A 27,999-nucleotide genomic window follows, 5' to 3' on the forward strand; every position below is an offset into this window, starting at 1 on the left:
TTCACAAGCATGTTCATATGTTTGGGGAATGTGTAGCTAAAGAATCTGATCTGGAGGCGGTCACTTCTCTATTGGTTGCTTTTCACAGATGTATGATTGGCTTGGAACAAACAGATAATCTTCCTCAGGCAGGTCACTACTGCCTGTAAAACTAAATTATATTTTCAGTTTCAATTGTTCTGCAATGAAATATCTGAATGCTTGCATCAGATTGTTGAGTTGAATCCATAACTAATGCTAGTGTCATCTTGGCTGAGAGAATATGAAATCAGTTGCTAGTACAATCTTTCTAAAAGGGCATACTTTTTTTGAAATGAGATAGCTAAAGAACTTAGGTCATTCAACATACCAAGGAGACATATAAATAAGTTTTTCTTCCTCAAATCAAAATAATCAGTATGAAAATAAATGTTCCATTATTCAGAGTGTGGTTAGTTAGGTTCATTACAGTTTGTTTTAGCAGTTAGCCATTGCATTCACATAAAGTCTTTTTCAGATAGCTTTTCTTGACATGTTAATTTATGATGGAACCTTGCAGAATAATTGTCCTGTTGATTATGATGGATCTCAAATTCCTCTGATTGGTTTCCAGTTTGAGGCTTTGCCTGAGGATCTTGAAGGAAAATCTGGATGGGCAGATGCCGAGATACATCATTTACTAACACTGATAGTTTCTAACCTCAGGAGGCTCAACCAATGCTCGTCTCTTGTTGTAAGAATGCCTATATTTCTCTGTATTTTTCATGTGTGCAAAGAATTATGTTTTTCTTTGTAATGTGTAATTTTTTTAGTGAACTGGGAATTGTCTTTAGTTTTTCACCTTGGTAAGTGTATAGGAATGCTGTTGGTGTTTTAATTTGTCACTTTCATAATAAACAACATAACAGTGGATGAGGAAATCCTCTCTTCAAATTCACAGGAGAGCCTCCCCGATCAAACCTACCCCTAAATCTATAACAATAAATAAGCTTGTTGCTATAAACGCTGCACAAATTGTTCCTTGCGGTTGCACATAAAGATGAAATAGCTAAATCAAACTTGACCTGTCTATTTCTTCTTTGTTACAACAGACATAAAATGGAAGATCCATGAAATCTATAGTGGTCAAACACCACAATAAAAAATGATTGAGATGATTAATATTCTTAAGAGAAAACAATGAAATCATTTCAATAGACCTCGATCACCTCATCTCTTAGATGATAGATCACCAGATTCTGAATTCATCACTCTTTGAAAGGTTTCCCTCAGCTTCACTAATCCAAATGGCATCCTTTCATAAGAAACTGTTCACTATAGAGTTGTAAATGGCATCTTGGGCTGATCATTTGTTAGTACCTCAATTTGATTATTTTAGTAATGACAACATCTTGGAGTTGGTTACTCTAGAATATGATCCATAAAAGGCGAAGGATGATTATCCTTCAATGAAGTTAGATTGAGACTCATGAAATCCACACATATCCTTGGTTTGCCATTTGTCTTTCTTACTGACACTATGTTGGAAATCCATGTAGAGTGATGTGTTGAAAAAATGATTCTATCCAACATTTTTTGAATCTTGCTATAAATTGTAATAGTTAAGCATGGGTTGTATGGCCTATGCGTTCGCTTGAAGGGATTCACTTCGAACTTGTTGGTGTTTTAATTTGGTACTTTTTGTGATCACACAAAAGAAAATAGTGGATGAGGAAATCTTCTTTTCAAATTCCAAGGGGAAGCTCCTTGATTTAGTCATCTTTTAAATTTAAAACAATATACAAGTTTTCTACTATAAATGTTGCATAATTTGCTTTTTGGGGTTTCACATAAAGATGAAATTACTAAAGCAATCTTGTTTTATTTGTTTTTGATTTCATAGGTTTTGAGCACAAGACTTGAAAATCTCGTATCTCATCACTAATTTTTTTTTTTAAAATTTGATAGCTAAAACATAAACAATAACACTATCCGAAGATTAAAACAGAGATCTTTGGAATTGTATCAACAATGAATTTGATCTTGAAGAGACGTATAATACTTGAAAACAATGATGATTTGGAACAATAGATGAAGGCAACTAACTATTAAAAAATATTCAAATCTGTTTCGTAAGTTTGAACACTGATGTCACAAAGTTAACACAGATCTTCTATTAATTGTCTTTGCCCTTGAATGGTTACAACACTTAATTGTTGATTTGATTGGAAATCTTGGTAGTGTAAATAAGATTTACTTTTGCATTCATTACACACAAAATACTTAGCACATTAACTTGACTTCAAACTTAAATGATAACCTCTATTAGCATAAGCTTTCTTTCAACTATCATTACAATTATTTGTAAATGACACATTTATAACTTTTCATTTGAAGCTTTTCAACCTTCCTCCCTTCAAAAATAATATGAAAACGAGTCTCTACGTTCTTTCCATCTTATCCTTCTCATCTTGGGCATCACTTTCAAAGGAAGGCTCAAACTCATAATTTTTTCTCCTTTTTTTTTGCATAATTTTCCTTTCATCCTTGATTTGGGCCCATAGGCTATCTTGCGTGCCACTTTTTTGTGTTTTACTATTTTTGTTTGGCCTAAAAACATGCCATTTTGGTGGTTAATGGAGCTTGGGTGCCTTGTTGCTTCTTGGTGGAACTTTGGATCATTAATGTCAAGTGGAACTTTTTGAATTTAATGTGTAGTGAGACTTTTGATATTAGTCTCCAAGAAATAGATCTTTTAGACATAGACACTAAGTTGTTGGAGTTTCACATGGCAACAAAATACTCACCACATAGAAATCATCTTTCAACTCATACTCACCTAATTGTATGCTCAGGTTACAGATCTTCTAAGTGCAAGTGAGTTTAAACCCATCTGCCACCATCACTTTAAATCCTTCAAAATTTTTTGTTTGGAGTCCCCTCTTGGCCATGAGGCGCTCATTTAATGAAATTGTCAGTGGCACCTATATCAATGAGAGTTGTTATTTGCTGCCCATAGACTACACCCCTAACCTTAAATGATCCCACTTTCTAGAAGCTAGAAAGTTGGGCAATGGTTTAATAACAACCTGTTGTGACCATTTCACACATCGCCCCATTTAAAATGGGGACCCCCTCTTTTTGCTCGTTTTTGCTCGCCTTTCGCTTTGCTTTTTAGGGTTTTGGTAGTTCGTCGGTTGTCTGGATTTAGGGTCAAGCCTTAGGGTTCCTTTTTTTTTTGTCTTTTCAGACCAGAATCCAGTCAGTTTTGAGAGCTTTTGAGCTTCCTTTTGTAGGATGCAAATTTTGAATGCAATGATTTCGCCAGAATGGTCTATTTTCAGTTGGAAATTTTGAGTGCAGAGCTTAAATTTGTCTAAGTGTTGATGATGAAATGTGAATTTTTGTCCAATTGAGTAATTTTGACCAAATTTTGACCTTTTTTGATTTTTGATCCCGGGCATTGGAAATGATTTGTTTTTGCCTTGTGAAGTGATTAAATGTGTAAAATCTTAACATTTTGGCCTGTAGGAGCAAAATCGCTCCTGTCCCTCAGTGAAGGACTGGAGCTACAAATCAAATTTTGCCTTGTACTTGCAGGATTTTTACGACTTGACGATTTGAAGAGGTCCAAGGAGATGTGTTTTACCAAATGAATATAACTTGAAGTGCCGTCGTGAAGAAGAATGACCCAAAATGCCAAAATCGCTCCTGTCCCTCAGTCAGGGACCAGGGCGAAGTTCTTTGTAGCTCCCGTCCCTCTCCCAGGGACCAGAGCGAAATTCTTCATAAGGTACGTTCTGGGCAAAGATCAAGTCAGTTTTATGTTTGAAGGCAAGAAAGGAGGTGAGTTGAACTCGTTGAAGACAAATTGAATATTATGAAACGTCAACAAGGGACCCAAATGTTGAAGTTCGCTCCTGTCCCTCAATCAGGGACCAGAGCGATTTTTGTTTTAGACAAATTTCTTGCTAAGTTGCAATCAATCCCAAGGCATGGATGAATGAAAGGAGGAACAACGGATCCGTTGAAGACAATTTTCGAAGGTGGTAATGTAAGATGAAGCCCCCAAGACCAGGATCGCTCCTGTCCCTCTCCAAGGGACCAGGGCGATATGATGGTTATATTGCCTTTTATCCAAGTTTAGACCACTCCAAGACGAAGTACATGGTGGTGAAGACATTTTAAGGCGTCTTAATCAAGCACAAAGTTACAAAGGTCGCCTATGTTGAACGAATTTACATCAAGACACCAAGTTCGCTCCTGTCCCTCAGGAAGGGACCAGAGCGAAATTTGCATAAAGGCTCTAAATTTTGAAAATTGATCACGTTCCAAATGTCCAAGGGAATCAAAAGGACTTTATTTTATGCGATGAAGGCGATGGCAAGTTGAACAAAGTAAACACGAGCTCAAAATACCTAAGTTCGCTCCTGTCCCTCAGGAAGTGACCAGAGCGATATTAATCATATTGGCTAAATCTCTCAAAAATCACGTGAGGTCAAGGTTTTTGCGGATCACACAAGGTCTAAGGCATCATAACAAGGTGATATGCAAAAGGGTTAAACGTTAAATGATCATCGAATTGAACAAAGAGGCTATATCGCTCCTGTCCCTCAGGAAGGGACCATAGCGATTTGCATAGGAACCTTCATTTTTCTTCAAATGCATGACAAGGCAAGGATAGGCAAGGTCAAAGACGCTATTTGGAAAGCAATGAACAAAGAACAAAGATCAAAAGTTTGCAAATTTGAACCAAGACACAAGGATCGCTCCTGTCCCTCAGGAAGGGACCAGAGCGATATTGGTTAGAACACTCGTTATCCTTTGAAGACCACGTCAAGGCAAAGTTGCACAAGGTTTTAAACATCATTTGGAAGGTGATACAAAGGAGATGGACGTTAAGATGTTACCAATTTAAGCTTGAAATGGAGAAAACACATGGATCACTCCTGTCCCTCTCCAAGGGACAAGGGCGATGATCCTCTTAACATCAAAAACGTCTCGTAGAATTCAAGTGAAATGAGCGTGGAATGAAGGAATTGCATTATTTATCCTTCACAATGAAGATTGAGGTTCGAAGTTACAAAGATTTAAGTGAAAACATGAGGATCGCTCCTGTCCCTCTTCAAGGGACCAGGGCGATATTTGCTCAAACACTCGTTATCCTTCGAAGATCATGACAAAATAAGTTGCAAAGGGGTTTGAAACGTCTTATGAAAGGTAATGAACAAGGAATCAAAATCAAGAACGAAGAATCTCACGTAAAAGAATGGAGATCGCTCCTGTCCCTCTCCAAGGGACCAGGGCGATATTACATCCAAAGGCACTAGTTCGCACAAAGCAAGGCAATCAAGCTCGAAGGACCCAACTAAAATGCCGATTTGAACGTAAGGATCAAGACTTTGGACGTCAAAAATGCAAGGATCATGACCCAATTGATGGATCGCTCCTGTCCCTCAGTCAGGGATCAGGGTGATGAGGTTTGTATATTTCATTTTCAAATTTTGGCGCTCAAGCACGCTTTTTTGAATTTATTTAAATGCTAAAATTCGATAAATCTAATTAAAATGGCATTTAATATTTGCGCTTGGTATTAATTAATTATTTTGCCTTGTAAAAAAAAAAAAATCGAAATTTATTAATTTAAATAATAAAGGCATTCAATAATTAATTATTAATTTAATAAAAAAATCAAAAGGAGCGCTTGGTTTGTGAGAGTCGGCCTTGTTATTTATTAAAAATCGTTTTAATTACCTAATATTATGAAAGTCGGCCTATATGGAGGTGAAAGGTGTGAGCGCTATAAAGGAGGGGTGCAAATTGTCATTTTCACATCATCATTTATCATCTCTTGCATGCGATCTTGAAGGAGAAGGTGCGAATTGTGTTTGAGGGGTGCGAACTTGGTTTTCACTTGAGCGAATTGATAAAGGATCGATCATTTAAAGGAGATCACGTCAAGGGCATACCAAAGGTGGCGAATTTGCCAAGGCATTAGAGAGTACGTCAAAGACTTGAAGGGCGGCGAAGTTGATAAGAGGAACGTTGTTTGAAGATCACATCAAAGCTATCTAACTTCAATTTTGCCTAGGCGATTTTATTCATTTTGCATTCTAGAGTTAGCTCTCTATTGAGGTATGGCGATATTGCTTTATTGTTTTAATTTTGAACGTTGATCGTTATAGCCTAAATTTTGAATTTTGAATTTTGAATTTCGAATTCCTAGCTCGATCGTTTTTTAGGAAATGATAACTCAAGGACTTATCATGAAGTTTCCTAAAATATTCTCTAATCTATGTTATATATTGCAAGATCTAGTTTCTCATTGTGAAATGTTGTGTAGGTATGGCAACCCCGAAGGCGGGAGCATCCACCAGTCGTTCAGCTCTCATGAAAGAAGATCAGAAGACCGAAGAAGTGGAGACCAAGATCGTGTCGAAGTGGAGCAACATTGGAGATACTAACTTAGGCAACTTTAGCACGAAAAAGTTCCGAGAGGTCCCTTATATTGGCAAGCCATCACCTGTCGCCCGGAGAATAATCGAGAGTGGCATCATTAAGGCGGCTGGCTTTCCTCCAGCTGTTCAGTGCCATGAGTTGATGATCGAGTGTGCTCGTCACTATGATCCACAGTCCAGAACGATCGTGTCTAATGAGGGAAACACTTTGGCGTACCTTTCAGAGGAAGCTATAAGTGAAGCTTTCCATCTTCCAGAGCACAGGGACATGATATATAAGAGCATAGAAGGAGCCAGATCAATGTACGAAGATGATCCAGATGCTTGTCTAAGCATTATCAATAAGAACTGGTTACTTAAGAGCCGTCCCTGTCTGAGCAAGATCCCGAACACACCGCACAGGATTGATTTCCAGGAGGAGTACAGAGATTTGATTACAATGCTCAACCGAGTTACAGGAGCCCCTCACGCCTTCTATTTTGAGAAGTGGATGTTCTACTTCATCCAGGTGATCGTTCAAGGGAAAGGTACGGTACATTGGGCTAGGATGATTAGCCATTGCTTAGACGTACAGTTGAGGAGACTCAAGGCTACTAAGTCCTTCCACATGAGTTCATACGTCATCTATGCCTTGATCAGGAGTGTTGAGTACGCAGGACTACCTCACAGAGGAGTGATTGGAAGAGGACCCGGCAAGGTCAGAGCTTGCGATTCCTATGCCTACTTGCATCATCCGCCAGGGAGCAACTATAAGTTGGTTAATGATACTTTCACGATGAACATCACAAGGACGTTGCAAGGTGGGATTCACAACAGATTATCTCAGGATGCACAGGAATTCATAAGGAGGTACGGTGCTTGGTTCATTCAGTTTCCCAAGTTCACTTATATTAGAGTGCATGGATGTCCTTTACCCCCATACATGTTGCCGAGGTATCCAACAGACGGAATTGTGTTACTTGAAGTAACGAGACAGTTGGCAGCATATGCGAGGGCATTCAGACACAGACATTAGAATGGAGTTCCAGTACCTATCATTTTGGGCAATTCAGTTGAGGTATGTCCTAATGCCTTAGCCATGGATGACGCAGAGAAGGAGTTAGCCTTGTATTCTTTTTCATCTTTTGCTTTGAGAGAAAGCTTTGATCCACATGGACATTTAGAGGAGACAGTCGGCAGAAAGTTTAAGCATAAGTACCAAATTGAAGATTTTATGATGAATCTCTTAGATGATCTTGAAGTGAAACGAAAAATGCATTCTAGATTGCCTTTGGATTTCATCAGGAAGTGCAGGATTTACAGAGTGGCCGACCAAGCTCAGGACAGTGGCAGACATATCCAGTCATCCTATGATCGAGAAAGCAAATCAATAAGGTTGGATTGGAATGAGCCCGAGGTCGTGGATCTAGATACTTTGACAGCACCAGTCTTGTCTTGTACTCGCAGATGGGTTGATGTACAGCATCAGAAGTTGAGAGAGCAAGGCATAGCTATGACTTTCACTTTGGAAGAGAAACCAGCCGAAGGTGGAGCTAGTGTGAGTGAAGGCAATCCTAATCCTAGAAATTCAGGTGAAGGTAACCTTCGATGTGCCAGTGAGGGCAATCTCCATCCAAGAGGTTCGAAGAGGAAAGAGAGACCTGGAAAGAGAGAATCTTCCAAGAAGAAACAAGAGGCCAACCGAGATCGTTCATCCGGTACATCTTCTAGACCAGAGAAGAGAACAATTCCAGTGGAAGAATCCATGGAGTCTATGGTGCAGAACGATAGGCAGGAAGAAGGACAGGCACAACAAGGGTCACCAGATGGATCTCTCCAGGACTATGAGTTAGATGAAGATAAAGAGGACAATGTGATGACATCTCCTCCCAGAGAAGAAGAAATAGTGCATAAAGAAATCCAAGTTCAAGAAACAAGATCGAGTATTCCAGATTGGTTGAAGGAAAGATTAACCAAGGTGATCGTAGTAGAGGACGAGGACAATGCAATTGATTTAGAGAGCCTTGTTGGATGCTCACATGAAGTAACAGAAAAGAGGAAGGCTACCATGATGTCCAAGATGATTCGAGATGAGACTGGATCCAGAAAACTGCAGATAGCTACACCGGCAGTAGACAAATATGAAGGTGAGATCCTAGCAGAGGAATATGATATATAGACATTTGAGCTAGGACCATCCACAGCAGAGCAGACATTGGACGATGCTACCGACTCATTTGAGGCATTGAAAGACAAGCTTAGAGAAGAAATGGAGAAGAACAGAAAGCTTGAGAGAGAGGTCGGTGCATGGAGGACTTATTTCAGTCACATCAATGAACCTTTGGGACGTCAGGATCCAGCTAGATCACCAGTGCAAGCACTTCCACTTCAATCAATCAATGAAGCAGAAAGATTCAGGAACATGGTCCAACGTACAAGTAATTGGATGGATAGATCTCATACAGTGGCCATAGAATTTGTAACAAGAATGATGAAGATTATTCATCAAGCTATCCAGGTTCTTGAGATAATCCACAATTTGATGATAACAGTAGCCGCATTTGCTCATACCAAAGATGTTATCATTCCTGTCTTGAAAGTAATTAGACATACATCAAGGAAGGTCTTGGCACAAGAGAAGATCATGGATGGAGGACCTCACAGTTTGCTTCAGTGGTCAACCTTACTCCATATGAAGAGTGTTCTCTTCGAGGACATCAGTACTAGATGTAGCCAAGTTGAGGAGGTGATCAATCCGATCCAGGACAGAGTATTTGAGGTACTTCGTACCATTCTTGGCAGAAGGATCGAGGTCGAGACAGATGTAGATATGGAGGAATTAGAGGATAGAATCAAGGTCATCTTTTGCAAGGACGCTAATGTTACAGATGAGCAATATGATTAGATGTTTGCCACCATGCTCCTGATTGAAAGAACAAAGGAACTTGAATCTTCATGGGACACGGCTCTTCTAGATGCATTCGATCAGGTCATCCACTTGGAAGAGAGTATGAAGAATCTTCCCGAGATTCCAATTGCAGAAATCGAAGGAATCGTGTCAAGATTCATTGCATATGCCAAAAAAGAGCATTGGAAAGGAAATAAGATTCTAGATGAAAGGTTGTTATAGATGACATGGCATCTTATTTGTCATTGGTTTATGTCTCCTAGGTTTTTGTGCCAAATTTAATATTTGGCTATGCATTTAATATTGTTCAGTAAAAAGGAGGCCATTTGTAACAAACCCTAATTAGGGTTTAGGTGTCATGATCTTGACCATTGATCTACTTTCAATCTGGACCTTTCATTGTAATTGAGGATGCTATTTATACCCTCATTTTTCATTTCATGTAATAATAGTTGATGTAATAGAGAAGAGAGATAGCTAAAAGATTAGAAGTTAGAAGCAATTTTATTTTGTAGCAAGATTGAGTTTTGAGGAAAGGAATTCAAGCAATTGTTGTACATGATGACTTTGAAATCAATGAAATATTGAAGTTATGGTGTTTTGTTGCAACTTTCTTGGTTATCTTCATGGTTGTTTAATCTACTTGAATCATGCTCAATCAAAGTAGTGTGTTAATTTGAAGGACATAGGGTGAGACTTGATCTTTGGTAGGATTCGTAATCCAAACCACTAGCTTCTTGCTGATTGTAGGAATGCCTTGCGTGGTCGACTGGAGAATACCTTGAATCCCTTAATCTTCAATCATTATTGTATCTTGGATATGTACTTTCGTGATAGTGTCCTTGATCTTTGATGTATTGAATATCATTTTATTACCTTAGAAGATCGCATCAATTTCAATTGAGTTGTTATCTTATGGCAAAATTGAAGTTGGTTGAATCTTGCCAAGTCTTGTTCACACGAAGTCATTCTTAGGGTTAGATTAGATTAGACCTCTTTCAAACCCTACTCTTTTGTTATTTTTTGAAAGTTTCTTTAGTTTAGTAAAATCTTGAACTTTCGGAATGCGTAAGACCCCTTGAAGGAAACAGCAAATCACATCATACCGCTGGAAGCTTGTCCACACGTAGAGACCCTACTAACCAGAACCTTGGAGTCATCCTAACTGATCCTTTATGCGAATCTTCAGCAGTTAGAGACTTTTTCTCAAGAGAGGATAAGATGCCTATTGGTATTTTATTCTGTGTATGATGGTGTACAAAATACACGTCAACACAACCCCGTTCGCTTTCTATGTCCTTTGATGAACTCTCTTTTTCACTACTCTTAGAATCTATATGCTGCTCTGATTTTTTTTGAAACTAATTGATCTGTTGAAAATGTTCAAATAATTTGATATTAAACAAAGGAGACGAAGGCTCCTTAAATAGAGATTACATGACGATGTTTCTAAAAAGAAACAAACGGTTAAATGAAGCTAAAACAAAAGTTAAAAATAGCGACAAGCTATTCAAACTCTTAGACTCTAAAAATAACTTAAGATGACAACTAAGATGACCATTATAAAAATAATATAATATTATATTAATACCCTCCCTTAATGGTCATCGTACTAACTACCCTACAAAGGGCATTGCAAGTCTTTTGATCACAAACGCAAAGAAGGCTGCCCCTTCTCCTCAGAACACTTTGCTACTATCAAGACCCTCCTTGGATCTGTAGAATGTTAATGACCAAGAGTACCAGAATCCTTCCAACCTGATGTTGGGAAACAAAACTATCCCTCCTCGTAGCTAGAGATTTCGAGAACAACTTCTCAAACCGAAACCACAATTTTGAGGAAAAATCAACAAACCTTCCAAAGAGCAACATACATGATTTTAGCAAAAACCGCAAAATTTTTTGCATATTAGCATTGTTTGCCTTAGCTACTCCAAAACAGATTAAAAGAAACCACTGTTGCAGATGTTTGCCCCAACGACTCCAGGTGCGACCCAAAATAGACAACAAACCACAATTTTTGTGGAAAAAATCATCAAACCTTGAAAACTGGATTTTACAAATCATAGCTTTTTTTGCGAAAATGGTAAAAAACCTAAAACAAGAACTCCCATCATAATTTTTGAGGAAAAAAATTATAAACCCTTATAGATAATTTTTTTGAAGACAAAAAATTAGAAAAACCCATCAAATAATTTTTAGGAAAAAATTACAAAACCCAAAATAAATTTTTAAGGGAAAAATTATAAACCCCATGAATATTTTTTTTAAAGACAATTTAAAAAAAACCCACAAATAATTTTTTTTAGGAAAATAATTATAAAGACCTAGAATAACAAAATCCCATGCAAACAAGCAACTTTACGAATTACAGATAATTTTCCATGGGAAAAACGTAAAACCCTAGTCCATGGCGAGAACCCTAGGTCTGCACAGAAATCGTAGAAAAAGGAATACAGATCCGCAAACTTAGAAAACCCTTTCGGCGCGGAAATACACACCCAAATCAAGAGGCAAGAATATCTTGATGTGGGTCAGGCTCACAGAAAAACACGTCATACCATACAAGAGAAATGTGGGCAGAAACAATACTAGGTGTCGTGGTAGAAAAAAAAATGCAAAAAAACGAACCACGTGCCTTCGTGCAACACACAACACCTGCGAAAAGATGCAGAGACTAGTCGTGGCCAAAAAGGCTACCAAAAGCCGCCCACAAATCCAAACTTTCAGACGCATGCAGATGCTAGATTGTTATGCCCTTGCAAAAAGTCGCTGTAGTCACCAAACACGAACCCCGAGGTCTCACGCGCTTAAAAATTGCTAATTACAAACTGGAAAAATGACCTTTGAAAACCTTTGACCCTAAAAAACAATTTCGAAAATTCACACCTAATTGTTAATTATTGAACCCTCTCAAAATCTTGGGCTCCCTGTGAGGGAGTCAGACCTAGACCTGCTCTGATACCATGTTCAAATAATTCGATATTAAACAGAGGAGACAAAGGCTCCTTAAATAGAGATTACATGACGATGACCATAATAGAAATAATATAATATTATATTAATAGAAAAGTATTCAATCTGCTTGGCCTTTGCCTTAACAACACAATTATGAGATGGATCCTGGCTCCCTACAATGAAAACATTGTTTTTTCCTTCTAAAATCAATAAGATGATCGCTATCCAACTTGGTTGTCTCATGCCTTGACTGATTAGATTCCTTTTGAAAATGTTTGTTGGCTTTGTCCTTATTTAGGAATCCTTTTGATTGAAATTTATTTCTGGAAGTGGAAGACTCCACGACTCTAACTTTCTTGATGGCTTTGTGTAATATGGGCAGACCAAGTGCCTTAATGTAAACCCTCAAAGGATTTGATAAACTATCCATGAATAGAACGAGTCTCCTCTTTGAAAGATCTGTCACCAAAACTGGCAATCTCTAAAATCAGCAACATAGGTGTCCACTGAAATCCACTGTTTTAATTGAGCCAACTCCTTAAAATGCAGTTCTCGATCCTCCTTATCAAATTTATCAATTAATTTAGGGTTTTTGAAGTTATAGGATCAAGTGCGTAAAAGTTGAGATTTTATATGATTCTGATTTTTTCTAAGTGTAGACCTTTTGAGCATTAACGTGTTTTTGGATGTCCTCGTCGGTGATTTTTAAGTGCTAAGGTGTTTCAGGACCTTTAGGAGTTGTTTTCTCCCTCCTAGGAAGTTATTCAAGTTGATTTTGCACTTTATCCCGATAGGTTTCCTTTTGTTTCGCTCAAATTTTGGTGAATTTGCCAAGTCCCGATGCGTTTAATTGAAAATTCTAAGTGTCCAGATGATTTTGAGTGGTTAAATTGTTAAATCTTTGATGAAAATCCATATTTTATGGGTCAAAATTCCTAATGGTAGGTGCTTTTCCCCCACTAAAAATCCTGATCGGTGGTGAATTTCCATTGGATTCCTGATGGACCTAATTTTTCCCCCATTCATAATCCAGACATGGGGTGATTTTCCACCAGGGTGCTCAAAATTTGACTGTGTAGGATTTCTTCCTGACAACTCACGATTTTCCACCAGGATTGCGGATGACTTTAATGAGGACTAAAATGATGATTCCTGATGCCTATCGATTTTCCACCAGGACTTTTATGTCGAGATTTTAAGGATTTTTATGCGGATAGTGATTCTAGACCTTAGGCGAATTTCCACAAGTGATGATTTTAATAATTTTGGGTCCGGATAACTGTCCAGATAGGGGTCGATTTTCTCCCAAGGTGATTGTTTGTGCTAATTGGCAAGTTTGAGTTGGAATTTTCACTCCAGATAGGGATCGATTTTCCCCTGGAGACTTTTTTGTGCAAAGATTGATGAAATTTTGTTAGGATTTTTATCCTAATAGGGGTCGAATTTCCCCTAAGTGGCATTTTTAATGATTTTTAATAATTTTTCATTGGGATTTTTATCCCAACATGGGGCGATTTTCCCCTAGAGGTCATTTTTGATCCAAATTTAAAAATCTCTTTAATAAAGTGACCCAATTTAATTGGTTTTTTAACATGTCAAGGATCATTTTGAAAATAAAAAACAATTAATAAATGATTTGCAATGAGCATTTAATGATTTTCATCTTCTAGAAGCAAATCGATTTTCCCTAGGCAAGTATGAGTATCAAAGTTTTATCCCACATTGCTTGTGTGGTGAAAACTCAAGGCAAAAGCAAGTTTAAAAGGAAGAGGCCAGTAATATAAAATTATTATAATTGCCAAGTGTGTTGCTGATTTGGGCGAATTTGGTGGAGTGTGAACTTGCCACCTTTGAGGTTGAAGTTGATTTCATTGCTTATTTTTCTTCATCCTCAACCTTAGGCGATTTTCCTTAGCAGCCATTGGAGTGCATTTGAAGACATTTTTCAACTTGGCGATTTTTGCTAGGGTGGTGCCATTTTTGGGAGAGGGTGATTTTGTTTTGGGGTCATTCACCTCCATTTTTGGGTGTATTTCTTCATGTTTGGTGATGCCATAGCTGGGAGATTGCTGATCGACATTTTTAGACCAGATTTTCTCCTCCATTGCTGAGATTCTTGACCTCCATTGTTGGCTGGTAACACATTTTCAGAATTATTTTTCACCAACTAGCTTGTTCCAGCCTAGGTGATTTTGTTTGGAGGCTGTTTGGAGGGATATTTGGAGCATTTTCAGACCTTCTTAATGTTGTTGCAGGTCTGAAACTTCATTGTCAAGGGGCTGTCCTCAGAAACATTCATTTCCAGCCACCTTATTTGAGCGATTTCACTTGGAGTGCATCTTTGCACCATTTTTTGGCAATTTTCTGAGTTTACTATCATTCCTAGAGGTTCTGGGAAGTATTTTCAGACTTGTCTTCAGACTGAAAATTCACTTCCAGCCCTACATACATGCTCAGATTTATTCATTTTTGCCTTGGGAAATTTATTTTCATCATAGATTTTGCATAACACATGATTGCAACTTGATTTTAATGACTAATTTATAGAGTTGCAGGGTGTCTTCAAACTTGCTAGCAGCCATTGTTGACCTCGGGAAGGTGTCCTCAGACAACTTTTGTGTGAAAACACTTTCACACCTTTCCTAGTTCAGTTCCTGATCCGGTATACTCCTTTGCACTCTAATTTTGATAAAATTTCTAAGTTTAAGGAGGTGTCTTCAGACTTTGCTGTCTGAAAATTTATGATTTTAATGATTTTCATAAGGGTTTCATAATCTAATCTTGTCATATTTACTTTCTATTCATTGAGAATGTGGATAAAATTCGTGATTTCCATTCTTAAAACTGTCTAATCATTAGGAAATCAGAATTTGTTATCAGGTATATTTTCCGAGGTTGCTAACTTCCAGCTTCATACAGCTTCAATGTTGAAGTCGGGAATTAGCATCCAGAAGGAACAACAGAGGATTGTTGAGATGGGATTCTATCCAGAATCCAAGATGTCATCCAGTTGGAAGGAGATTACAGACACAAACATGCATTTCTTGAACATGGACCGGATGCGGCAGCGGATGTTCGGAATTGGAAGCCAGATTCCTTCCATAGCTTATGTAAACATTATGAAGAGTGGTATTTATCAAGCCGCTGGATTCCCACAATCCATAGTGTAGCGAGCTTATCCTGGAGTGTGCGCGATGTTATGATCCTCACTCCCGAATGATCAAGACTCCTAAGGGTGCCATCATTGCCTACCTTGCTGAGGATGCGATTGCTGAGGTGTTTGTGATTCCACGTGAAGCAGACATGAAAAATAGAACCAAGGATGAATATGAAGAAAGATATAAGAAGAAGACCGTATTGAACAAGGAGTGGATGATCGGTCCTAGGACTCATCATTCCAAGTCTCCCAAGACACTCATGTGCACAAATTTCAAAGATGAATATAATGATTTAGTATTCCTGCTTAACCGAGTGATGGGGATGCCGCAGGGTGCAATATATGATGGATGGGTGTTCTATTTCATCCAGGATTGCCTGAAAGGAACATTGATCAATTGGTCGAAAATCATAAGTGACAATCTTGATTTTCAGCTGAGGAATGTTGAGAGATCTAGGTCATTCGCCATGACTTCCTACCTGGTGTATCTACTTGCACGATTTGTTACCTATAAAGGATTTATATGCAGAGATGAAGTCGGGAATAGAGAAGGGCAATTCAGAAGTTATGAGTGCTATCAACAACTGAACATATATCGAATTGAAGATTATAAGAGAGTGAATGATGCATTCACTATGTACATAGTGCGAATGTTGCAAGGTGGAATACACAGGAGGTTGTCCAAGGAGGCAACAAAGATGGTAGAGAAATATGGATCGTGGTACATATAGTTTCCCACTTTCACATACCTAAGGATTCATGGATTTCAATCCGAACCTTAGAGGCTTCCTAGGTATCCTACGAACATAATGATATTACTTGAGGTGGTGAGACAACTTTTGGAGTTTGATTCTATCCAGACAGACACACATAAAATAGGGATGACATTTCCTATTTCAGTAGGGAAGACATTGGAGGTTTGCCAATCTGCTGCAGCAGCTAGCACAATAGTTGAAGAGCTTGCATTCTATCGAATTGCAACATACAAAAGAAAAGAAAGATTTGATCCAGATAAGAAAGTTGGAAGGATCAGGGGAGATAAGTTCATCCACAAGGTAGACATAGAGGTTTATTGGGCCAACCTGATGGACGAGCAAGCAGTGAAAAGAAGAATGTGGTCCAAAATGTCCATGGCTTTCATGAGGAAGTGTGGACTTTTCCTCATTCCTGATCCGATATTAGATGATAAGGATCATATGCATCCACAATATAAGAATGAAATGAAGAAGGCGATTCTATTGCCTAAATGGTCAAAACTAGAATTGGCAGATTTGAATGTGTTGATGAGAGAGGTCTTGAGTTTCTCCTGAGAATGGGTAGATAGTCAAATGAACAGGTTAGTTGACATTGGCGTTATCTTCACTTATGAAAAGATGAAACAAGAGGAATCCGCTTCCGAAGATGACCAAAGAACTACCAACAACATAAGGATTCATGTGGATGAGGAGAGTCAAGCTCCCAAGCGAAGGAAGAACACACTAGGAGAAGTCAAGGCTAGAGGGAAGAAGATTGATGAGGTCAAGAAGAAGAAGCAAAAGACTATCATTCCTTCACCTCTCCTCAGTGTCTCATCAATCAAGGAAGTTGAAGTGTCAGAACAGAACAAAGAGTTTGAACAATGTTCCAACATGGTGATGTTACTAGAGAATGTTCAGGATTTACGTGCCACCGCTACATTTGCTCCACCTAATGAGGATGATGATCAACTAGGATCTCCTACTGTCCTTTTGGAGGTTAGTTTGGGGAAGAATGTATATGATTTGACCAGGGATAATCTTGATGATGATGATGATGTCATCTCGACATTGAGAGAGCTTGATCGAGAGATGTGTCTTGATGATGGTATAGAGATGGCCGCTATTCCCGATTGGCTGATGAGGAGTATGGAGAAAAGTAGGAAGATGGTAGAGGCGCAACCAATTGATAACATTGATGACTACTTAGCTAGGAGCAACAAAGAGAAAGAACCAAAGAAAGCTGAGATTTTGTCACATATAGCTAGAGATGAGACAAGAATGTGGATTGCGCAGGTGGCTATTCCTATTGGAGATGTGACGACAAACATTGCTACTCCCAAGTTGCTCTTGGCCACACTACAAAAGAACAGGAATTTTAGGACGTTGGTGATACCCTCTAGGCAATCAGTGCGAGATTGGACCGAGAGATTGAAAAGAGAGAGAGAAGTATGAAGAAGAGAATATCAGACTTAGAGAGTATATTGCAGGGATAAGGCGTGAGAACCCCACCCTTATTTCCCTTATTGTAGTTGATCGTGGACTACATACACATTATGAGGCAGCGAGAGATACACTCTCGAAAGTGGAGAAATGGATTGAGGATACGAAGAGACAGGCGGATAATTTCCTTTTTCACTTTGTCCAGGCTTTTGACAAGACAACAAGGCTCATATTCAGGATAAAGTATTTGGAGGGAGTTTGGGAAGAATTCCGACCTATTCAGGAGAAGATTATTCCACGCCTCAGAGCTTTGAAGAAAATTCCTACGTCCACATTGATCAGAGAGAATATTGTGTAGAATGGAAATAGATACGATTTCCATGGCTGGTATTGTTCATTGGCCATGAAGAAATCAACTTATGAGAGCACACAAAAGAGTTGTCAGAGATGGAAGGATCAATTCATGATAATCAGTCGAAGATCCTTACCTCAATTGAGGAATTATTGGGAGTGATGTCAGTGAAGCCAGTGGGTTACACTTAGTAGAATTGAGAGACAAGATGAAGTTCATGTACTTCAATCAATTGGACTCTTTGAAGAAGAGTCAGATAGATGACTTAGTGTCTTTGTTGATTCATGTTCATAATTCGCAGAAGCTCATGCCAGATTGGGAGAACACTTTGGATGCTTGCTCGAATGCGTTGGATGTGATTGATTTACAACTTGATACCTTACCTAGCATTTCCATGGAGAAGTTAGATTCTGTATTGGCTAGATTCTTGGATTATGCTGTGAGAGAAAGAGATGTAGGACGAAATCTTGTAGAAGATTCCCTATTTGATGACTAGGTGTCTTTCTATTGGGCCATATGTTGGTGGCTCCATTTTTGATGTAAACCCAAATTAGGGCAACTCTACGGTTTTGTTGGTATGATCTTGGCCCTTGATTTTGATTTAATCTTGGCTATCCATTTTGTAGGAGACTATATATACCTCATTGCCTCTCATTTGTAAGGGAGAGATTTTTGAGAATTGTTGGTAGATGCTACAGATTTGAATATAAATCATTGTTCGACTTGATGGTGATTTTTGTTTAAGTGTTGTTTTGCATTCAAGGTTCTCAATTCCTCCAAGTTAGATTAGAATTTGCTTTCAATGTTTGTTAGATTGAATGAAAGAATTGTTGAATGTATTTGTGTGGAATCTATTTATCCATACCACTAGCCTCTTGCTGATTGTAAGTGTGCCTTGCGTGTCAATTGGAAATTTGTGCAAGCTTAACTTTGATTATTATACGTTCATTGTTATGCATCAACTTGGGTGGTATCAATGTCTGATGATAGTAATTTGAAAATCTATGAAATACACCTTAGATGATTGCACTAAGCTCGTGTCAAAATCTGTTCGACTTGATGGTGAGACCTTGCTTAGTTCGATTCCACTGAATTTGTTCATCACTTCTTGCATTCTAGGTTTTAGAATAGAATTCCTAAACACTATTCCCTTTTGTCCTTTTTTAGAAAGTCTTGTTAGGATTAAGTCAAGAACTTCATTGCCAAATCCTAAGTTATCTGCACATCCATTCCATATTCATGATATATAATGTTGATTCGAACAATTGTGTAAGTCCCCAAGTGAAAACAACAATTCACATCGACCACTGAGTTACCCACTCGTCAAGACTTGACTGTAGAAACCTTGGAATCATTTTAGTTGATCTTACCCTTAGCATCTAAGGTTATTTTGTTCAAGAGAGGGTAAAGTACTTTGGTATTTTATTCTGATGTTCGCATGTGCATAAAACACACATCAACAAGCCCAAACCCTAATTTCCAATTAGGGTTTCATTTGCCCTTTTTATTAATAAAATAACTTTATTTTATTTGCAAGACAATCCCTTTAGAAGTTCGATTGGCTAGAGGGGTCAATTATTCATTGAATGTGTTATGGCTTTTATTTAATAATATATTAAGATAAGTGATTAATATAATTACCTTTTTATTATTTAATCAACTTAAGAAATATTTTAATATTTCCTATTTTATTCATCAAGGGCTCAAACAAACTCGGAACTGTAAACTGATTGAAGCCACCTGCCGGTGGATAATGCCCGAGCCACATAAGCCAACTGGTAGTTTCCCCCTAAAATCTAGGGATGCTCCTAAAAAGTAGGAGATTGAACCTTTCAACCTGAGACTGAATTCCAATGTTTCCCCTTTGCTGTGTGCACCTCCGGGATGTCTGTTAGTGAACTGGGAGTTCCTCCTAAAAAATAGGAGATGCACTCAAAGTCTCCAAAACGTTCATAGAGGTCTCCGGATGCCCCCTAGACCACTCCCAGTCAATTCCTAAAGAATAGGGATCCCTCCTAAATTTTAAGAAACTGTTGTCAACTTCTCCTAGCTGCCTGAAAGGCTCATGCATGACTCTCTAAGCCCTTGAGTTGGTTCCCTTCACGCTCTGCTAGCCTACAGGAACCAGATAATAGACCAATGCTGCTAGAAATGCTGTCAGTAAGGGTGGGCAAAAATTGGGGACACGACAATCAGCCACAAATAAAAGTTGCATACTCATATCAATGTAATCATTAAATCTTGCATGATTCAAGACTCTTAGCGATAGAATATTTCAGATCTATGTGTACACCAGATTAAAGTACAACCAATATATATATATATCAGTTCGCAAGAATCATATTCAAATTAGGAACACAACTTTCAGACCTGCAGGCATCATTAACTCTATCAGTGATAACATATCCTCCATTGTTAAATCCGGGAAACTTATCAAGATAAGTTCTTTCTTCCCAAAACTATTCTTAACATTATGAGTTAAATATCATAGTAAAATGTCTTCAGAATTGATGAAATTATATTTATAAATTTATTACAATTCTCACTTTAAGTTAGAAATGTTGTTTCAGGTCTAAATCAAGGTTAATCCCAAATGGGGACATTATAGTGGCTAGCAAAGAGAAAGAAATGTGACTGATTTAAACCCTCCAAATCTGCTTTTTGTCTTCACAAATCTGCTCTTTGATTTCTCCAAAAGGTGCAATCTGAAAACAATATGCAATCTTCTCAAATGAAGCCCAAATGTAGTCTCTGAATGAAAACACCAGCAAAATCCAACAGGAAAGATCTTTCACTTTTGAAATCAATGTCCTCTATGAAGGTTTTCATCCTCACAAAGCCCTCGAATGAACGAAGTTTAAACCAGCAGAATCGTGTTATGAAAACTCCAAAACATAAATGAAGAATGAGCTCCCGAGGTCTATTTATCTTTTCTCAAAACCCCACGCCCAACTTGGAATTAAATATATTTAATTTAATTTAACAATACCCTTATATGTTCCTATGTAGGTGTCCCCTTCATTTTAGTAATTTAAATCACTTTTTAAATGTTTCCTTATGCCCCCTAGGCATCATTAAATAAAGACACTTTATAATTTTAAACAATGTTAAGTTAAATATTTTAATTTTACTTAATTTATCAATGTTATTTAAAAAAAATCCCCTAGTCACCATTTAACACCAAAATAACATCATTAAATACAGTCACTGACTAAACCATAGTGGAACCGCTGCCTATTGACCAAGTTAGTTCCCAGGTTGTCACTTACTAGAAATATTAAAAACAAACCAACTATCCAAAACCCCTCCAGAAAGTGTCATAATGTGGATCTTACCAAATTGAGCTCAAAACAACACCTGCTTATGTCAGATTAGTAGGTGTAATATCCCTTGCTATATCTGATCCCTAATTGCTGACTTGGACCTCAAGGAATATTGTCAAACAATTGTCATGAAGCTTTTATCTTGCTGTCTTTTGTTTTCAGATTGTTTTCGCTTGCTTGGAATGGTTTCAAATGAAGTTTAAATGCTTGCAATTGATTACTAAGACATCTGGGCCAAGAGCTAAAAATGCAAATGCAATCCTTTTTGTCTTTTGAAATGCATACATATGATTCCTACATGTAAAATGTGCACCTACAACCAATGGACATTTTGCCAAACTCTTCCCATCCATCCAAAGATAACCAATATGCAGCAATTAAGCATTTTGACAAACAGATGGCATGCAACCTTGTACTACCTCATTTTATGCTAAACCAAATACAAGTTGGAATGCGCAGCGCTTATGATGATTTCAACTATCCAATATTCAATTCCAAGACTCTTGGCTCACAATCTAAATGCCAACACAAGTCTGATAAAAATGTGCATCTATAGCAACACCTTGCAAATCGATATGACTATGCAAATAAACATAAGGCACCTGATGTACAAATCGATATGCTCTGTAACAATGCAGCAGCCCTTGATGCTGATGAAACCTCACAATATTTGGTGAACTTATGCACCCTATGTATGCTGCCCTTGCTGGAGTATATCAGTCCTCAGAATTAATTAATTGCAGCCTTGAGACACCTCCAATATTCACAAATTTCACTGCTGGTTACAAACAACTCAAAAGCAACCTTCAAAAGATATTTCACTACCTCAAGTAGCTGTCACAATGAAGATACTACGTTCTCCAATGCCCTGATTAGCAGAAATATAGAAACCCTTGGGTTTCCCTTCTCCAAATGCCAAGAAAATTTCATGAAATCAAATGCTCAAAGAATAACTTGTACGATTTCATGGAGGAGTATTTATATTTCCCAAAGTTGCATGGATACGGATACGGATACAAATATGGATACAGTATCGGGTATGGATGCCACCCATTTTTTAAGACCTGCAATATGGATATGACTGGATATGACATTCATAAAGAACACATACACATATATTTAACACAATTTTCGAATTTATTCGAGGAGTTTTTGATTACTTCAAAAGCAATATAGACACATAATTGCTACATAAATAATGATAAGTTGATTTAACATTTTACAATATGCAAAAATAATAGAGATGCATTGGAAGATAACCCAAAAAATGGGTCACTAAAATATAAAAACATTTCATTTGTCTTTCTCATTTGGTGTAGATTTTGTTAATACCAAGTTTTAAAAATAAAATTGAATGAATGAAGTTTAAAAAAATTAATATTAGGAAGATTTACATCAAATTTTTTAAAAATCAAATCACATAGTATCTAGCATGGTTGGAAATCAAGGTTTTTTGGGCACGCATGGGTACAATATTCTACGTGTATCTGGGCTGTATTGGATACGTATCCGTTTTGGAAACGGGAACGGATACGGGGACACGCGTGCCCAGGGAGGGACAAAGGAGTTTCTGGCTACTCTGATATTTCCCTCTTGGCTCGATTTCCCATGAAAAAAACATTAATAACATTTAAAATGTTATTTCATTGAGACTTAGGGAATACTTTTAATATTTCATTAAAATTCTCCTTTATAATTAATTCCTCAAATGGCCCCCTTTTAATGAAGAACATGACCCTTTCTTTTTGAAATAATAAGAACTTATAATATAACATTAAATGGCCCCATAATAAAATTTATTAATAAAGTTATCACTTTATTAATAATCAAATAAGCATAACTCCATGATTAATCAATATTTCTTCATTCTGTCTACACCGGGGAGTTCACCATTTTATCCTTTGTCCAACCCATTGACTTACTAAAAAAAGAAAGGGTCCCTCTTGACTGTCTCTTGACTTACTATAAATAGTAAGTATATGAAATTGAGCCCAAATGAAGTCCAATCTGAGCCAAACAAAGACCAAACTGGAACATATTGAATTCTAATGCCTCTACCTCAGAAGACCCTCTATCCACAATTATTAGCCTACGAGAGTCAAAATGATAGGCTAATCACTCATGAATAGGAACGAGCTAAAGATGGGGACATTACAGTAGGACTAAACGGTCTGCAAGTTCCTAAGATTTCCCTAACAAAAATGTAATTAGCCTATGTGAACTTGTTGAATAGGCCAATGGTCACTAAGTTGTTAGTGCTTAGGAAGGGGACATTACATTCTTCTTCCATATTGCAACCAATAGCTACTAATTGATTGCGAATGTGCTTGATCTTCATCAAATGTTCTTGTAAGGACATCTCATACATCATGATGGAGAAAATAATATTTTTGACATAGAAGGCCTTGCCTTTATCTGATGTCTTGTATAGATCGCATAGGTCACCCAAATCTCTGCAAAGGTTTTACTTGATGGAACCTCCAAAAGCATTTCATTTGTTACTGATAACTTGATGAGCATGATACTTATGGTATGATGAAATAATAAGTATCCGGTAGATTACTGAGAGGAGGGGGGGGGGGGGGTGAATCAGTAAACTGAAAAACTGATACAAACTTTCCAAACTCAAACTCAATCACATAAAGTAAACTTATCAATAAAATATCACTGTCAAGATCAATACTTATAAGAATACTCAACATCAACCGGTTAACTGTTAAAGCAACTTAACAGTAAACAACTTTAAACTTGTAAACATCCAAATGCTTAATCATATATCAACACACTCCATTTCTCAATGCTTCTAGTAATCATGCCTTATCAGAAGTTAATCAAATCAACAAATAAGATTATAACCACAAAACATTCACCACATGACACAAATGTTTATACGTGGAAAACCCAAATAGGTAAAAACCACGGTGAGATGAGACTCACAAGATAGCTATCTGAACTCTTCTGAAGTTCGCCCTGTTAGGAGCCAAGCCTGTTAAAGCTTTTACAATAAATCCTGTTAAGAATTGATCTTGTTAGGAATTACCCGGTTAAGGGATTTACAAATGCCTTGATAAAAAGCAAATACCCTATTAGGAGTAACTCGGTAGAGGATTTGAGAAACCAAGCTTGTTAGAGCTTACCCGGTTAGAGGATTTCAATTCTGTTGTAATTGTTAGAAGACAACAGGATTTTCTTGATCTGTCTGAATAGCACTACATTTGCTTGATCAGATCCTTTTAAGCTTCAATCTGCCTTTACTCAAACTGCAGATCCATTCTTCGGTTAGGCAACCACACACTCAATTGATTTCCACCAACTCTTGCCAACACTTTTTACAAAACAACTTCATCGACCTTAAATACAAATCAATTAGGACGGTAACACAACAAAAACCTAATTCTCTCATAGAGATTACAAACAAATTGGTTCAAGTGTAACCGTTGGATTTACATAGCAATCTATACACATTCTTCAAGAAAATTCCAACCGCTCCATGATCACCGCTTCATCGGACTTGTAACTCATCACGTGCTTTGCATTAGATGCAATCCACTTTGCTCATTCCCTAGACAATCAAACAAATGCGCCAAAACAATCTGAACTTATCTTCATACAATGACCACACGTGTCACTATCATTACCGCTCATCAGATAATAAACCAACATAACCATTTCAGCAAACTTAATCGGTTAGGGTTTAACAAAAAACAACTGGTAGGGTTTACCGGTTACATTGCATAGAAAGGGTTTAACCTTATACACCAGTTTACAACATCTTCCTCAAAGCTCTTCCTACCGGTTACAAGACTATCAATAACAACAATATCAGCAATAACATAAATACCATTACCGGTTCAATTGACATCAATGACAACATAACATATCATTAATGCAATCTTCATGCAAATGCCAACAGATACCTTCATGATTACGCTCATCAAATTTGTCCTAGTCTTTACTCAAAACAGTCGGCTGAGTTTCAGTACCAAGGATGATCTTATTGAGGCATGTTTACTCAAAGGTCATGAGCATACTCAATTTCTAGGTGTTGTAATTCTTGCTAGTGAAGTGTTGACTACCTTCCAACATTATGTTGGGTAATGATGCCATCTCTCACACAATAGGAAATAACAGAAAATTAAAACCTTGCTGTTACAACAAAAAACCTAGGTCAAAAACACTAAGTGCCACCAAATTTTTTTGAAAACCATGATTTTATCCAAAATTGTTTAAAAAATATCTGCAAAAATAAGCTAAAACCTTAGCTTTCCAAACTTGCAAACCTGATAAAAAATGCTCCTGCAAGAAAATAAAAACTGTACCCAAGTCGCATTGTAAAATTGCTGAAAAATTTGACATAAATGTTGCTGATTTTAGGAAATCTTGGTCAGCTCCAAACACCCACGATTTTGTTTAAAATCATCAATAAAGGTCCTTTCATTCATGGTCTGTGAAAAAATAGCCTTGTCGCAATGAAGAAAATGCCACAATCTTATTTAAAAATCACCAAAAAATTCTGCGATACCTGTTGGCGGCCCCAAAAAGGCCAGTTGCATATCTTCAGTTTGCAGAAATAAAGGCGCAAGTTGGTGAAAGAAGTCATACGTTTCTTATCAAAGTAATTGCCAAAAAACGATGCCCTTTTGCAGTGAAAAAAAACCTTGGAACGATTGTTTGGAGGAAAAACAGCATAATTTTTGCAAAAGTAGTTGCAATTTTCAACCAAAAACAAACCTGCAATTATGGTGTGATGTCAACTAAAAATGCAGTGTGATTTTGCCTGAAAAACCTTGCGATTTTTAATCCAGAAAAATGGTAGGATTTTGTTTTTTCAAAATCTGCCAAAAAAATGCACAAAAAATAACCACAAATTTATTGAAATAATTCACCAAAAAACCCTTGTGTGAATCTGTCCATCTTTCTTTGACACATTCTTCTATGTTATATACATGCAATTGGTCACAACCATAGTTTGTGGAATTCACATGCTCACCTATCCAAGAATTTCCAAAACTTGAGCTCTGATACCATATTATGAAAATAATAACATAGAGAATGATTCCCAAGATATTCAATATTAACGAAAGAGCAAAAGTCTCCTTAAATAAGAGTTACAAATTATTTATCAAATAAGGATAAGATCGACAACTAAGAAAGTAGAGGATAAGAACTTCTCTAAAAGGAGTAAAAGAATATTCGTAATGTCTATCCTTACAACTTAATTGACCATTATAAACTAATATTTTACTATTACTTTAATACCTTAGTCATGCCTTTTCATGACTCCTCTCTTTTTGAACTCCCAACAGCAGCCTCCACTCCTATGTCTTCAGAACAAGGCCAAATTGAAATACAAATTATTACTTTTTAGAAGTATCTCAACCAGAACAGATGAAAGAGGTTTATTTTTTTTTGATATCAGTAGCTTTCAGAAGTTGCCACAGCTGTGAAGAGGGTTAAGGCAACATTTGTGCATCCTTGTAAACCTTCTTAACAGCAGATCCCTCTCAATGATGTCTGCAATTCTCCAGCTGTGCCCAGAGTCCTTGACTTAGAGGCATTTAAAAAGACGTGATGAGGTGAAGAGAGCTCACCTGCGGGCAACTTCTGCCTTAGCTAACCTGCACACAGGTTGTCTTCCTTACGTCCCTGCCACCATTGCACTCTACCTAGGAAATTATCTCCATTTCAAACTGAGAAGACTGTAGATTGCCTCCCCTTGACCATCATTTGCTATCTCTGCTTCCTCTTCTCCTACAACTCCATCACCTTTGGCCATTCTGCCATCCTCATAGCCTGACTTTTTTTCTAACCTAGCATTTTCTATGTTCTATATTTTGGGTTATTTTGGTTGCTATCATGTGAATTTACCCTCGCAGTATCCTTTTCTTAAGGGGTACATACCTTAAAGCCGATGAAATTTTGCTGCAAGAATGCAGTACTTTCATTAACATTTAGTTCTAACACAATTTGTTATCTTAGGGGTTTCTGAGCTTCCTAAGTTCTGCATGGACATTTTTGAACTCAACATTGTGACTGATTTGCTTGGTTTGACTTTTAAAATAAAAAGAAAACAATTCTCCTTAATTTATTGCAATTTTCTGGGCAATGCCTGATCATGCACCAATGTGGCTTCGTGTCAAATTGTTTATACTAAATGGTATAGAGAGAGTGATATGATCACCTCCCAAGAGGTCAATTATGACTAATAATGGTACTATTAATTATGAGAATTCAGCGGATGTGGAGAGAATTATATTTGATATTGATAAGTAGAAAAAATGTGGCTGAGGAATTTCCTTTCTGTTTTGCAAAAGTCATTCAAAAAATTCTCTCTAAAACGCATACTTCACCATTTCACACTTATAATCATTCAAGTGCAATATATTAGTCCAACATCTAGTTTTTAACATCTTATTCATATTATTTGCTCGTGCAGGAGCATCATTGGTGCTCTTCTTGCACATCAATAGCATTAGCAAGAGCAGAAAATGCACAAGAGTACATTATTATTCATTTCCTTCTGTCTTCATTCAGGTTTCAAAAAATAGAAGGCCAAGAAGGGCAGCAAGATTGTGGTTAAGATATGCTGGAGGTGCTGTTGGTCTTGCAGCTTGTTCAGGGTGGCTTCTAAGTCATAGTAAGTTGATGGGTAGTACGGATCTTGATCGTTGGCTTGAGGAAGGAAGAGGTTCCACAATTGCATTTTGGAAGGACCATGTAGAGTCACCG

The 27,999-nt window shown here is 37.4% G+C and overlaps 1 protein-coding gene across 1 annotated transcript; it reads left to right on the forward strand.

The window, feature by feature from the left end:
* Window positions 1-3: 3 nt before the first annotated feature.
* Window positions 4-27,999, forward strand: LOC131859871 (protein DGS1, mitochondrial-like; the record flags this gene model as incomplete). The annotated part of the gene is given in 3 exon segments (XM_059214086.1): window positions 4-128; window positions 539-712; window positions 27,805-27,999. Coding segments are annotated over 3 exon segments (480 nt in total), but the record flags the coding sequence as incomplete, so codon positions are not given.

Source organism: Cryptomeria japonica, chromosome 11, assembly GCF_030272615.1.
Source record: "Cryptomeria japonica chromosome 11, Sugi_1.0, whole genome shotgun sequence".
Taxonomy (NCBI): domain Eukaryota; kingdom Viridiplantae; phylum Streptophyta; class Pinopsida; order Cupressales; family Cupressaceae; genus Cryptomeria; species Cryptomeria japonica.